This window comes from Vicia villosa, unplaced genomic scaffold (genome assembly GCF_029867415.1).
Source record: "Vicia villosa cultivar HV-30 ecotype Madison, WI unplaced genomic scaffold, Vvil1.0 ctg.000605F_1_1, whole genome shotgun sequence".
Lineage (NCBI taxonomy): Eukaryota > Viridiplantae > Streptophyta > Magnoliopsida > Fabales > Fabaceae > Vicia > Vicia villosa.
Genome location: NW_026705277.1, coordinates 242,521 through 254,657, shown reverse-complemented (window position 1 = coordinate 254,657; position 12,137 = coordinate 242,521). Strand labels below are relative to the sequence as shown.

The 12,137-nt window shown below is 29.8% G+C and overlaps 1 protein-coding gene across 1 annotated transcript; it reads left to right on the top strand.

Annotated features, from left to right (window-relative positions):
• The first annotated feature begins 8,643 nt into the window (after positions 1-8,643).
• Positions 8,644-11,404, top strand: LOC131629768 (vacuolar protein sorting-associated protein 20 homolog 2-like). The gene is made up of 6 exons (XM_058900550.1): positions 8,644-9,036; positions 9,398-9,550; positions 9,740-9,892; positions 10,158-10,241; positions 10,884-11,013; positions 11,113-11,404. Exons 1-6 carry the CDS (start codon positions 8,935-8,937, stop codon positions 11,136-11,138), a joined length of 648 nt encoding a protein of 215 aa, XP_058756533.1. The 5' UTR covers positions 8,644-8,934; the 3' UTR covers positions 11,139-11,404.
• Positions 11,405-12,137: the final 733 nt, after the last annotated feature.

The following is a 12,137-nucleotide window of genomic DNA, read 5'->3' as shown; positions in this document are numbered from 1 at the left end:
GCTAATACAACCTAAGTATTTTGGCTTTATAATAAGGGGATTCTAGTCATATTTTCTTCATTTTCTTAATGCAAATTTCTTCATAGGTTCTTCCCTTCCAAGTTCAACTCCATCTTCCATCATCATCCCCATGGAAATTAGTAGAGATTTAGATGATACTGAAAATGTGATAGAGCCTTATACTCATCAGAATTATAAAGAGATGTGGTGGCATTGTGTTTGAAATGTGAGGCGGCCAAATGAAAATGTTGTTTACAAACTCGTTGAATTAGGGATGGTTTAAAGTTATGATAGTAGTTCATATTCTAGTAGTGATAATGACTCTTATTTCTCACACATCTTTCCCAGAAAACTCAATACAATTGATGGTGTCCAGTTCTTTAAAGTGCATTGGAGTCAAAGATTACAAGACTATTTGTACAACCTACAAAAAATGGATTCCTCTTGTAAAAGCTTAAATTTACCCGATTCAGAGGATGAAGAAGACGTCCTAATAGAACCTTGTTTCGATGACGAAAAAGGTCAACATGGCGTCCCTAGCTTACTCATAGGATGACTTCTTTTACACGCACCTCCATGTCATTAACGATTTGGAGGGTGTTAATTGTAACACCCCAAATCTACCCCGCAATTAACAGGAAATATCAGAGTACAAAATTTCAAAGCAAATAGAACATAATGATTCGGAGCGTCACATTTTAAACAACAAAATCACATACGTATATCATGCTCAATTTCTTAGATACATAACACACATATAGGAGAACAATATCGAAATCGTTAATCATTGTCAGCCAATAAGTACTCGCATCGCAGCGGAAAATCATATGTCAACAACAACAACTCATAATATCATGGCCAAACACGACACAATACATCTAACAAGTCTCAGCACAATATAAGGATAAAGTTTAACAAGGATAAACAACAAGAAACAAAACATAAACAAGTAATCCAACATTCCCCGAGTTCTACGTATCAGAGGATCGACACACACCAACTCGAGCTATAGGTACACGACTACTCCTCGTCATTACCTGCACGTTATCAACGAAGGGTAACATTCAAACAGAAGGGGTGAGATGTCATTCATTATAAAGAAATGTATGATAATATTCAAAGCGGAGAAATAATCATACATTGGTCACCACTTCTCAACGTATATCACTTACTACTATTCACATCATTCAACATCTTACTAACAACAATAATATCAATCTCAATTAAGGCATGCATAGTCAATTATCACATATGATCAACGAAACAACCATGAACTCGACACGAGATAACATTCATGTTATGCACACACAAATATTCAATTATGACTCATCATACGACTTTATTTATGCAACTCGAACAATGCAAATGCATGTGGTACCATTGGAGTAAAACTCTCGTCTCAAACAATTGCCATTAGGCCGTCTCAAACATTCGCCAGAAGGGTCGTCTCAAACATTTGCCACGAGGGTCGTCTCAAACAATGTAATGAATGTGACTCAATGATGCACATTCACAATCACACTTAACGACATAATCGACTCGAACCACATATTCTACGTAAACGACATGATCAACTTAAACGACATAATCAATTCCGGATCTCTAATGTCAACAAAATTCAATTCAAGAAAAGATTCCAAGAGTTTTCAAAGTTATACCAAGCATATTCAATGGGAAAACATCAATTAGAGCTTCACGTAGGTCCAAACGGCACTTGAAAAGGAGTTACGGTTCAAAAGTTACATCATTTCAAAGTTAGAACCATTTTTGTAAAACAGGGCCCACTTAGCGAAGGGGTCGAGAAGCGAAATACACACAAGGTCCGCTTAGCGGAGTACTAGCGACTCGCGACAGAAGCGAAGAGCAAAACAAGGTCCGCTTAGCGGAGGCGCGATTTTGCTGAAATTCAGTAACAGTATCAGACCTGCATAATCCCCCTCCCTTCACCCATATCTCATTCTAAACATCAATTAACCAGGTATAAGCACGAAATCTATCATCATTCATCACTACATATCAATTAAAACACATTTCAAATCATAGATTCATGCATTTTGTTCATAAACCCTAACATCTCTACACACAACTTTCATGGATACAAACATACAATCAAATCCCACCCAAAACATCATCATACATCCCTTTAGCATGGAAGAATCCCACCCTTACCTTAGGTTTGGAATGAAGCCAACTCTATGAACTTGAATCTTGGAATTCTCCCTTTCCCTTCTATTCACTCTCCTCTTCTATTTCCCTATTTTATGAAAAATGAGTTTCTATTCTCTAAACCTCTAAAACCCTTGTTTTGTTTAACTTACTATCTTTCTCATTACTAATGGGCCTTAAATCACACCTCACACTTACTAATGCTACCTTAAGCCCAATAACTCTCCTAATTTATTAACTTATATTATTTACTATAAAACCCCATAAATAACACCGATATCGCATAAGCACTTAATTAACACATAATTTAGTAAAACAGGACACATATCATAACACAACACAATTAAATAAAACACGCAAACTAAAAACGGACGTTACATTAATCCTTTTTACAATGTTTAAGTCGGAAGTTCTTATAACCATCAATGTCGCCCTTTCTAAGATATCACACAATGAATGGACCCTTATTATTATGTGTGAACTAAGAAGTCTCTCCTATCACGAGTCTCTTTTTTCATTTTACAACACTATGTATACAAGCAAGAGTAACTGAGCCACCCTAGGCGTCATGCTTAAGAGGATTTTGTTTACCTTTACTCAAATAATTATAAGAATTTAAAAAAAGAGAAAGAAAATAAATTAGATATTAATTAATAAATAATATAAATTGAAATATTGATGCACATTTTCCAAAAAAATGGATGTAATTTAACAATAAATGTGTGACTTTACATCATTCTTTTACAACTTCAACTCTTCTAAACGGGGTGATTTTGACTAATTTAACAAATGTGTTATATATTTAAATTTTATAAACCATTTAATAAAATGTCCCTAAGATTCAATTTCTAATTTAACTTGGCGGGATGACTCAAATTTAAAAATTATATAATATTATTGTTTTTTATTATTGTAACATATTCTTTTTAACTATTTATAAGTAAAAGTTAACATTTCGCACATATTAAACAAAAGTTAATATTTTGCACTTATTTAGAATAAAATGTAAAAGTGAAATAAAAATGATATTTTTTATTAATAATTTATAAATAAAATGTTTTTTTTTTTGGTTTAAGTATATTATTTTAAGTAGGGATGTATACGTGTTGGTAAACTTAATAAATCCAGTAAAATTCATTCAAATCGATTTTAAATAAATGGGTTAAATTAGATTATTGGGTTAATATGAGTTTAAAAAATGAAACCTATTCAAAATAATTGGGTTATGGATAAATCCACACCCAACCCAAAAAATTCATAGGTTATTGAGTTACTATTTTTTTAAAAAAATTTGATAAGTGATGACTTTGATGTTTTTAATCTTTGTTGATCCAACTACAATCTTTCGAACATCTTTTATTTTTTATTTTGTAAGTAATTATTTTAACTTATTTAAGATGACGTACTTTGATTATTTTGATGCTAATTCTTATAAGTTGCAAGTATTTTATGTCATTTAGGTATTACTGTAATGTAACTTTGATTTTTGCAAATATGTTTATGATGAATTTTATCATGTATTTTGACATTTGATGTTTAAACAAATAGCGGCAGTTGATTAAATTATTTATCAAGAAAAAATGTGACACTTCATTTATAACTATATAAAGAAGAAAAAAAAAAAGTAACCCACTGCCCAACTCAATTCAACCCATAAATTTATGGTTTTATTCAAACCAGCCAAATGATGTCATGGGTGATTATTTTACTTCACTCAAACCGGTATACCATGTATGAGTTGAGTTATGATTCTGACTAAATTCAACTCAAACCGACTCATATACACCCATAATTTTAAGAGGCTTCTAGAATGAGGACTCTGTCAAATTAAACCTGTTACTAGTGTATCAGTCAATTTAATCATTAGATTAAACACCACTACACTAGTTAAGTAAATCTACATCTTATCACTTCATGTACTCTTTTTATGTCTTTTCGCCTGCTCTCCCTCTGCCTCATAAACACAACTGCCCATATATGAAATATAACTTCTATTATAATTTAGAATAATTAATAACACAACTTCTATTTAAAACATAAGTTCTATTAAAGAACTTCCCGCACTTAAATTTGTGTCTTATTACGGAGAGTTTATAATTTTGAGTGAGTTTAAAGATACTCCCTCCATTCTCTTTTATAAATAACTTTTACTTTTTAGATTTATTAAGTAATTGATGTATCTAGTCTATATATAATTCAAATAAATCATTTATTCAAAAATTTAAAAAGTAAAATTTACTTATAAAAAATAATGGAGGGGGTACGATTTTTGTACATAAATTAATTATTATTCATATTATGATCCTTCATTACTTTAATTCCTCTAATTAAAGTCCCAATATAATTTAACCTAATAGGAAGGTGGCGTTAGCCTGGTCAAGGAGTTTTTTGTCCACCACTAGTAGAAGACCCTGCATCCGTACGGGTACTTTCATCAGGGCCGGTGATTGGCAAGTGCAACCAGACCTTCAGAACAGGGCCTCTGAATATGGGGGGCCTCAAAATTTTGATTACCAATCTAGTCCAATTAATAATTGCATAAAAATTATGTATTAAATACTTATGCTTGCATAGCTTGCATACTCCAGCAATTACCTATAAATAAAATATGGGTCTTGTGTATTGTACTGCCATATACCCATTATTAATTCATTAATAAGATATATAAATGATATTACTAGGGCTAATTATATTATATTATATATTATAATACTACTAGGACTAGTATCTCTCAAAATCAATTTCTCAAAGTTTCCGTGCAAGTTAGATCATGAAATTGTTGCAATATTGCTTAAAAATAATTTGTTTTTGTTTCATGCATTACTTTTAATAAGTTATAGAATTAACAAATATATATAAAATTTTGTGTATAGTTTATTTTTTCCTGGCATAAAATATATATATATATATATATATATATATATATATATATATATTAATTGGTATTTATTTTTTCATTGTTTTTTATTTATTTTTTTATTTACAATTTTATTTAAAAATAATTAATCATCTTTAAATTTTATTTTCCTATTCAACTTCAATATTCTGTATTTGGTTCAAATTCAACGTTGCAGATTTAATCAAGAATAGTAAAAAATTTCAGGTTTTAATTTTTTTCATTATTTTATTATGTCTCCTAAATTACCTCCTAAATTTAAAATGTTTGATCCGGATTATGAAAAATGTAAGAAAAAAAAGACTTAATGAGATAACTCAATCTCAAGCAGGAACTCTTGATAAATTTCTTATAAAAGAACCACAAACTTTAGTTTAAAATTTAAATGTTGATAATGTTATTTTAAAAATTTTAATTTTTTCAAGGGCCCACTTTTAATATTAGAACAGGACCTCCAAATTATTTGAGACGGCCATGACTTTCATTCATATCTTAGATCATTCAATAAAGTTAGGTTATTAGTGATATATAATTGTTATTATAAAATCACTAATAACTGAAAATATTTAAAAATAAATATGTAGCAAATCACCAACATGATAAATTCAATATGTCCAATAACTATAAATATTTACAAATATCACTAATAATGTTAAATATTTACAAATATTTTGTTAATTAAAAAATAGGTATTGTGGTGATAGTTACCCGTGAAAATAGCGAGATTCAATGATAAAATTCATAGAAGTTGGTAAAATTTATAAATATCACTTTCACTATTTCATTTGAATACAATAATAAGGTTAAATTATTCCCGAGGTCCTTTAAGTTATTTAATTGTAACAGTTTGGTCCTTCATGTTATTTTCTCTACAACTTTTTTTTGACCAAAATTTTCTCTACAACTTGGTCCTTTATTTTATCAAATGTGTGCACCATTATCTTTTTTAACCGAGAAAATGTGTTAATTGTGGATGCAATTATTTTGAGGGATGTAAAAATGATGAAGTGCTTCCAAAAACACAACAATCAACATTTCTAAATAATTAACACGAGAGAAAAATGAGGCAGATATCACCTAAAAGGACCAAGTTGTTACAAAAAAAACTTGAAGGACCAAACTGTTACAATTAAATAACTTAAAGGATATTGGGAGTAGTTTAACCCAATAATAAATAGGTAGTTTTAGTGATAAAATTCACAGGAGTTGAATCTCTTCAACCTGATGTTGCAACAATTCTATCACACCCATCATCTCTCTATTAACCTGTAAAAACAAAACAGAAACTCAAATAAGAACCGCTTTTTCCTATGTAGAGGAGAAAAACATAACTTTAATGACACATAAAAGCTATCAACAACATATGACAAGTTAAGTTTATTTTTATCAAAATATTTGAAACAAAACTACAAACATCGTCATATACATCAACTCTATCACCTAAGGATTTGCTACAAAACTTAGCTTTCAAATACGCTTGGTTGGTTCGGTCAAAAAAAAAAACACTTGGTTGGTAAAAACTTAAACCTTAAAACTCTAGCATCCTTTCTTGAGTTAAAGGAAAAAAAATGTATTGTGGTGATAGTGATCCGTAAAAATAACGAATTTCAGTGATAAAATTCACAAGAATTAGTAAAATTTATAAATATCACTCTGATCACTTCATGTACTCTTTTTATGTCTTTTCGGATGCTCTCCCTCCTCTTCATAGACACAATTGCCCATATATGAAACATAACTTCTACTATAATTTAGAATAATTATTAACACAACTTCTATTTAAAACATAAGTTTTATTAAAGAACTTCCCGCACTTAAATTTGTGTCTTAATAAGGAGAGTTTATAATTTTGAGAGAGTTTAAAGATACTCCCTTCATTCTCTTTTATAAATAACTTTTACTTTTTAGATTTATTAAGTAATTGATGTATCTAGTTTATATATAATTCAAATAAATCATTTATTCAAAAATTTAAAAAGTAAAATTTACTTATGAAAAAGAATGGAGGAGTATGATTTTTGTACAAAAATTAATTATTATTCATATTATGACCCTTCATTACTTTAATTACTCTAATTAAAGTCCCAATATAATCTATAATATAAGAAAATTAATGGTTGTGGAAAAGTCCAAAATACCCTTATTTGATTTTTTGTCATCACATTAAAATTGTGGTTTTTTTGGTCTTTGTACCATAAAGTTCTTAATTTTATTATTAAAATAATACAACTCTTATATTTTATCAAACTTATCAAATCTTTTTATTTTCTATTTTTTTTCTCTTTCATCACTTTTTCACTTCTTTCTTCAAAAAAAAAAATCTATCAATCTATAATATAAGAAAATTAATGGTTGTCGAAAAGTCCAAAATACCCTTATTTGATTTTTTGTCACCACATTAAAATTGTGGTTTTTTGGTCTTTGTACCATAAAATTCTTAATTTTATTATTAAAATTATACAACTCATATATTTTATCAAACTTATCATATCTCTCTCTATTCTCTATTTTTTTTCTCTTTCATCACTTTTCCACTTCTTTCTTCAAAAAAAAATCTATCAATCTATAATATAAGAAAATTAATGGTTGTGGAAAAGTTCAAAATACCCTTATTTTATTTTTTGCCACCACATTAAAATTGTGGTTTTTTGGTCTTTGTATTATAAAGTTCTTAATTTTAATATTAAAATAATACAACTCTTATATTTTATCAAACTTATCAAATCTCTCTCTATTCTTTATTTTTTTTCTCTTTCATCACTTTCTGACTTCTTTTTTCCAAAAAAAAACTATCAATCTATAATATAAAAAAATTAATGGTTGTGAAAAAGTCCAAAATACCCTTATTTGATTTTTTGCCACCACATTAAAATTGTGGTTTTTTTGTCTTTGTACCATAAAGTTCTTAATTTTATTATTAAAATAATACAACTCTTATATTTTATCAAACTTATCAAATCTCTCTTTATTCTCTATTTTTTTTTTCTCTTTCATCACTTTCTCACTTTTTTCTTCCAAAAAAAACTATTATTGATATATATTTTTTTATATACGAAAAATGGTATTTATGATCGAAATATTTTTTAGTCAAAAGTGATATACGGGAAAAATTTATTCAAAAAATCAATTATTGATCTAAATATTTTTATATACGAAAATTTAATATTGATACAAATATTTTTGTAAATGATACCTAAATAAAAAGAATATTTGTATACGGAAAAAATCTATTATTTACGAAAAATGGTATTTACGATCCAAATATTTTTTATTCAAAAATAGTATAGGGGAAAAAATCTACTATTGATGTAAATAACTTTATATACGAAATTTACTATTGAACCAAATATTTTTTATTCAAAAATAGTATAGGGGAAGAATCTACTATTGATGTAAATATTTTTATATACGAAATTTACTATTGAACCAAATATTTTTGTAAATGATACTTAAACAAAAATGAAGTCTGTATACGGGAAAAATTTATTATTGACCTAAATATTTTTATATACGAGAAATTGTATTTATGATGAAATATTTTATATCAAAAAATGGTATACGGTAAAAAATATATTATTAATAAGTTATTTCTGTCTTTCTCTTTTTCCCTTAATGAGTTGTTTCTCTCTTGAACAAGAGCAAGGGTAACGTCATCCTTCATCTGAGAGCGTCAAGTTTTTGAGATTTCAAGAGCTTTGTGTTGTACTGTGCGTCATATAATTCTGATACATTCAACTGAAAAAATTAAAAACCCAAATCCAATACTCCTCATCTTTCCAATTCCATCATCATCTCTCTATGATCGATTCGATTCAATTCAAGTCCATGCCCAGATTATAGAACATCCTTATCAGCACCGCAAGTCGAAATCCATGGGGAATATATTCGTGAAGAAACCTAAGGTAACGGATGTGGATCGTGCAATTCTAGCTCTCAAGACCCAGAGACGCAAACTTGCCCAATATCAACAAAAGGTTACTTTTTTCTAAACCCTCTTTCCTCAATTTCATTTATGTTCTAGCATTCTCATAATTGGATGTTATTACTTATTAGGGCTAAAAGGGATTTGAAGAATTCAATTCAATTTTAGATTAGAAATGCTTGAACTGAAGTATTGGACACTCTCTTAATCAAATTGAACTGAAATATAGATCACTTTCATGTTAATTGCATTTGTTTTTTGTATATGTTTTCCGTGGAGAAGTTGAGAAGGGCATTTCTGTCATTTTTCTACTCTTTCCATTTGAATTCCTTTTTCATATGGTTTTTGATGATATTAGGTGGAACAGTTACACGAGTATTGAGTTATTTTCTTGTGTGTTTGTTGTTTTTCAGCTTGATGCTGTTATTGAAGCAGAAAAGCAAGCTGCACGTGACTTGATTCGTGAAAAGAAGAAAGATAGGGCCTTGCTCGCGTTAAAGAAAAAAAAGACACAAGAAGAATTGTTGAAGCAAGTTGACACCTGGCTTATAAATGTTGAGCAACAAGTAATATTTCTGAATCTCTGCCTGTTAGCATCTTTCTATGGCTTTATAATTGCCCTTGTCTATGAAACCAATTCAATATTTTTTCTCTTTATGGTTTTGTGTTCAGAAGTGATAATTGAGCGACAATGCTACCCTCTTTTAACATGATCACACTTGAAAGAGATGCTTACTTTTATTTTTTGGGTTCAGTTAGCAGATATTGAACTGGCAAGCAAGCAGAAGTCTGTTTTTGAAAGTTTAAAGGCTGGAAATGAAGCGATGAAAGCCATACAAAGTGAGATAAACATTGAGGATGTTCAGAAACTTATGGATGACACTGCTGAAGCTAAAGCTTATCAAGATGTGAGCTTCAGTTCAATCTTATCCTTACTCTTGATGTTTTTAAAAGCTGATTTCAACATCTAGATTCATCGAACTTAAGTTTTCTTTTTTTGAGGGACGGGGTTAGTTAGGGATTGAAGCTGTTGTGGTTTTGATCGAGCTTTTGTGCTTTTGGGTTGTTAATATTTTGGCAGCTACTTTTTCTTTGGCAATTCCAATATACTCTCTTTTTTTCGTTTACATTTGAAACTTGCTGATGGTTTACATGATTTTGTTGAACTTAAAGGAAATTAATGCAGTACTTGGGGAGCAATTATCAGCAGAAGATGAAGAGGAGATTTTGGCCGAATTTGAGAACTTGGAAACCCTGGTATGTTACTTTGTGTTGACTTATATTTTAATCCAATATAATTCATTCATATTATTCCAACTGTACTATTGGCTTTAATCATAGTATATGGAAATGTACTATTGGCTTTAATCATAGTATATGGAAAGGACATATTATTATTGTGCTTCAGTTTAGCACTTTTCACTTACTGTACCTTGTTGCTGGTGGAATGCCATGTTATTGTATTAGCTAAGGTTAGTTGATGGAGATTTTTCATTAGCATTGCTATGTAGCAGCTACAGCGTTACTATAATAACACTATACCATAGTGGATTGAACAAATGGCTATTGTTCCGCTATACTCTATTTAATACAAAGTTTGGTCAAAAAGTGGGACTGTAGCACTGTTGCGTAACAGAATTTGAATAGATTTGATTTAGTTGTTATTTGATGAATCCAAGTTATTTTTGGTATACACTATTACCATCTAGCATAAATAAACATGTACTGCAACTAACTGCATAATGTCAAAATTAGGAATAAAGGAAACACATAAGTCATGCCAAACTGAAAAATGTTGATTTATCAAGTTCACAGAAGCATGAATATGCAATAGATGCATCATTTCACCATAAATTCTTATTGCATGACAATTGAATGAATTCACGTTATTTCTATCAGCTTGCTGTCGATGATCTTCCCGAAGTTCCTACCACTGTTTCTGAAGATATTGATGAAAATTTGGACCTTCCTGATGTCCCAACCAAGGCACCCGTTGCCACTGAGGCTAAAGAACCTATAAAAAGAAAAGGTATTTTCTCATCCCTTTGAACCTGCCACACCTCTCTTTCAAAGAAAACAAAAAAGTAGAGTAAATATTTGCTAACTGATATGGCTGATGTTGCAACAGTTATGGAGGAACCATTGGCAGCTTGAAGAACATTGTGACGTAAACTTGTCAACTGCTTTGCAAACCAAAATGTAGAATCTGGTCTTCTGGTCTGCCTGTACCCCTATCATTATCAACTCTGTTGATTAATGCAGTTACTGGAGTTTTGAATGGTTTTAGTATTTGCAATGACATTTAATTTGTACAGATGTGCATATATGACACTCAGTTTCATCTCTATTTGATATAAGGCTTCTTCACAAAAATCAAAAGAACAATCAATGAACAAAGGAGTGAAATATTTTTTCCTGAATTGTCTTTGGAGTATTATTCACTGTTATAATATGTAATACAATGACTTGAGAATGGGGGTGATGCACAAACTATTTATTTGAGGGGGAAATGAATGTTGTAATAAAAAAGAAAGTAAAATTACACTAATTTTCATCCATTTTTAAAGCTGGCACTAATATGAAACGAGGAAATGAAGTATATATAAACTTTGAATGAGGATACATAAGTTTTATCATTGAATTGTATAGTGAGAAAATCATGTTTTGTTTTTACACACCTCAGTCTTTATGTTTGATATTTGAATATTTTTTATTAAGAAAAACAACGTATTAATTAAATTTATTCAAGCAAAATTTGTTTGTGAACTAATAGCATTTGAATTACTCGTGAATGACTTGGCAGTCATCAGCAATAATACCATATACAGGCCTCCAAACGGTCTGGTAGGAAGAAGAAACATTTTCTTTTCACAAAATTTGTCTTTTAAAGTTTAAAACAAGGTGGTAAGTAGGCATGGCAACGGGGCAGGTCGGGGACAGTTTTTACCTCCCCCAAACCCAAACCCGAATTCCCAATCAATCCCCGTTACCCGCCCCAAACCCAAACGGGGATGGGGAGTTAAAACCCAAACCCATCCTTAACGGGTTCGGGTATCCCCGCTCCGCCACCATGTATTTCGTAAAATCAATTTTTTTAATAAAAATACTTACTTTTTCAAAAATCAAACTACATTATAAATAACAAAATAAAAC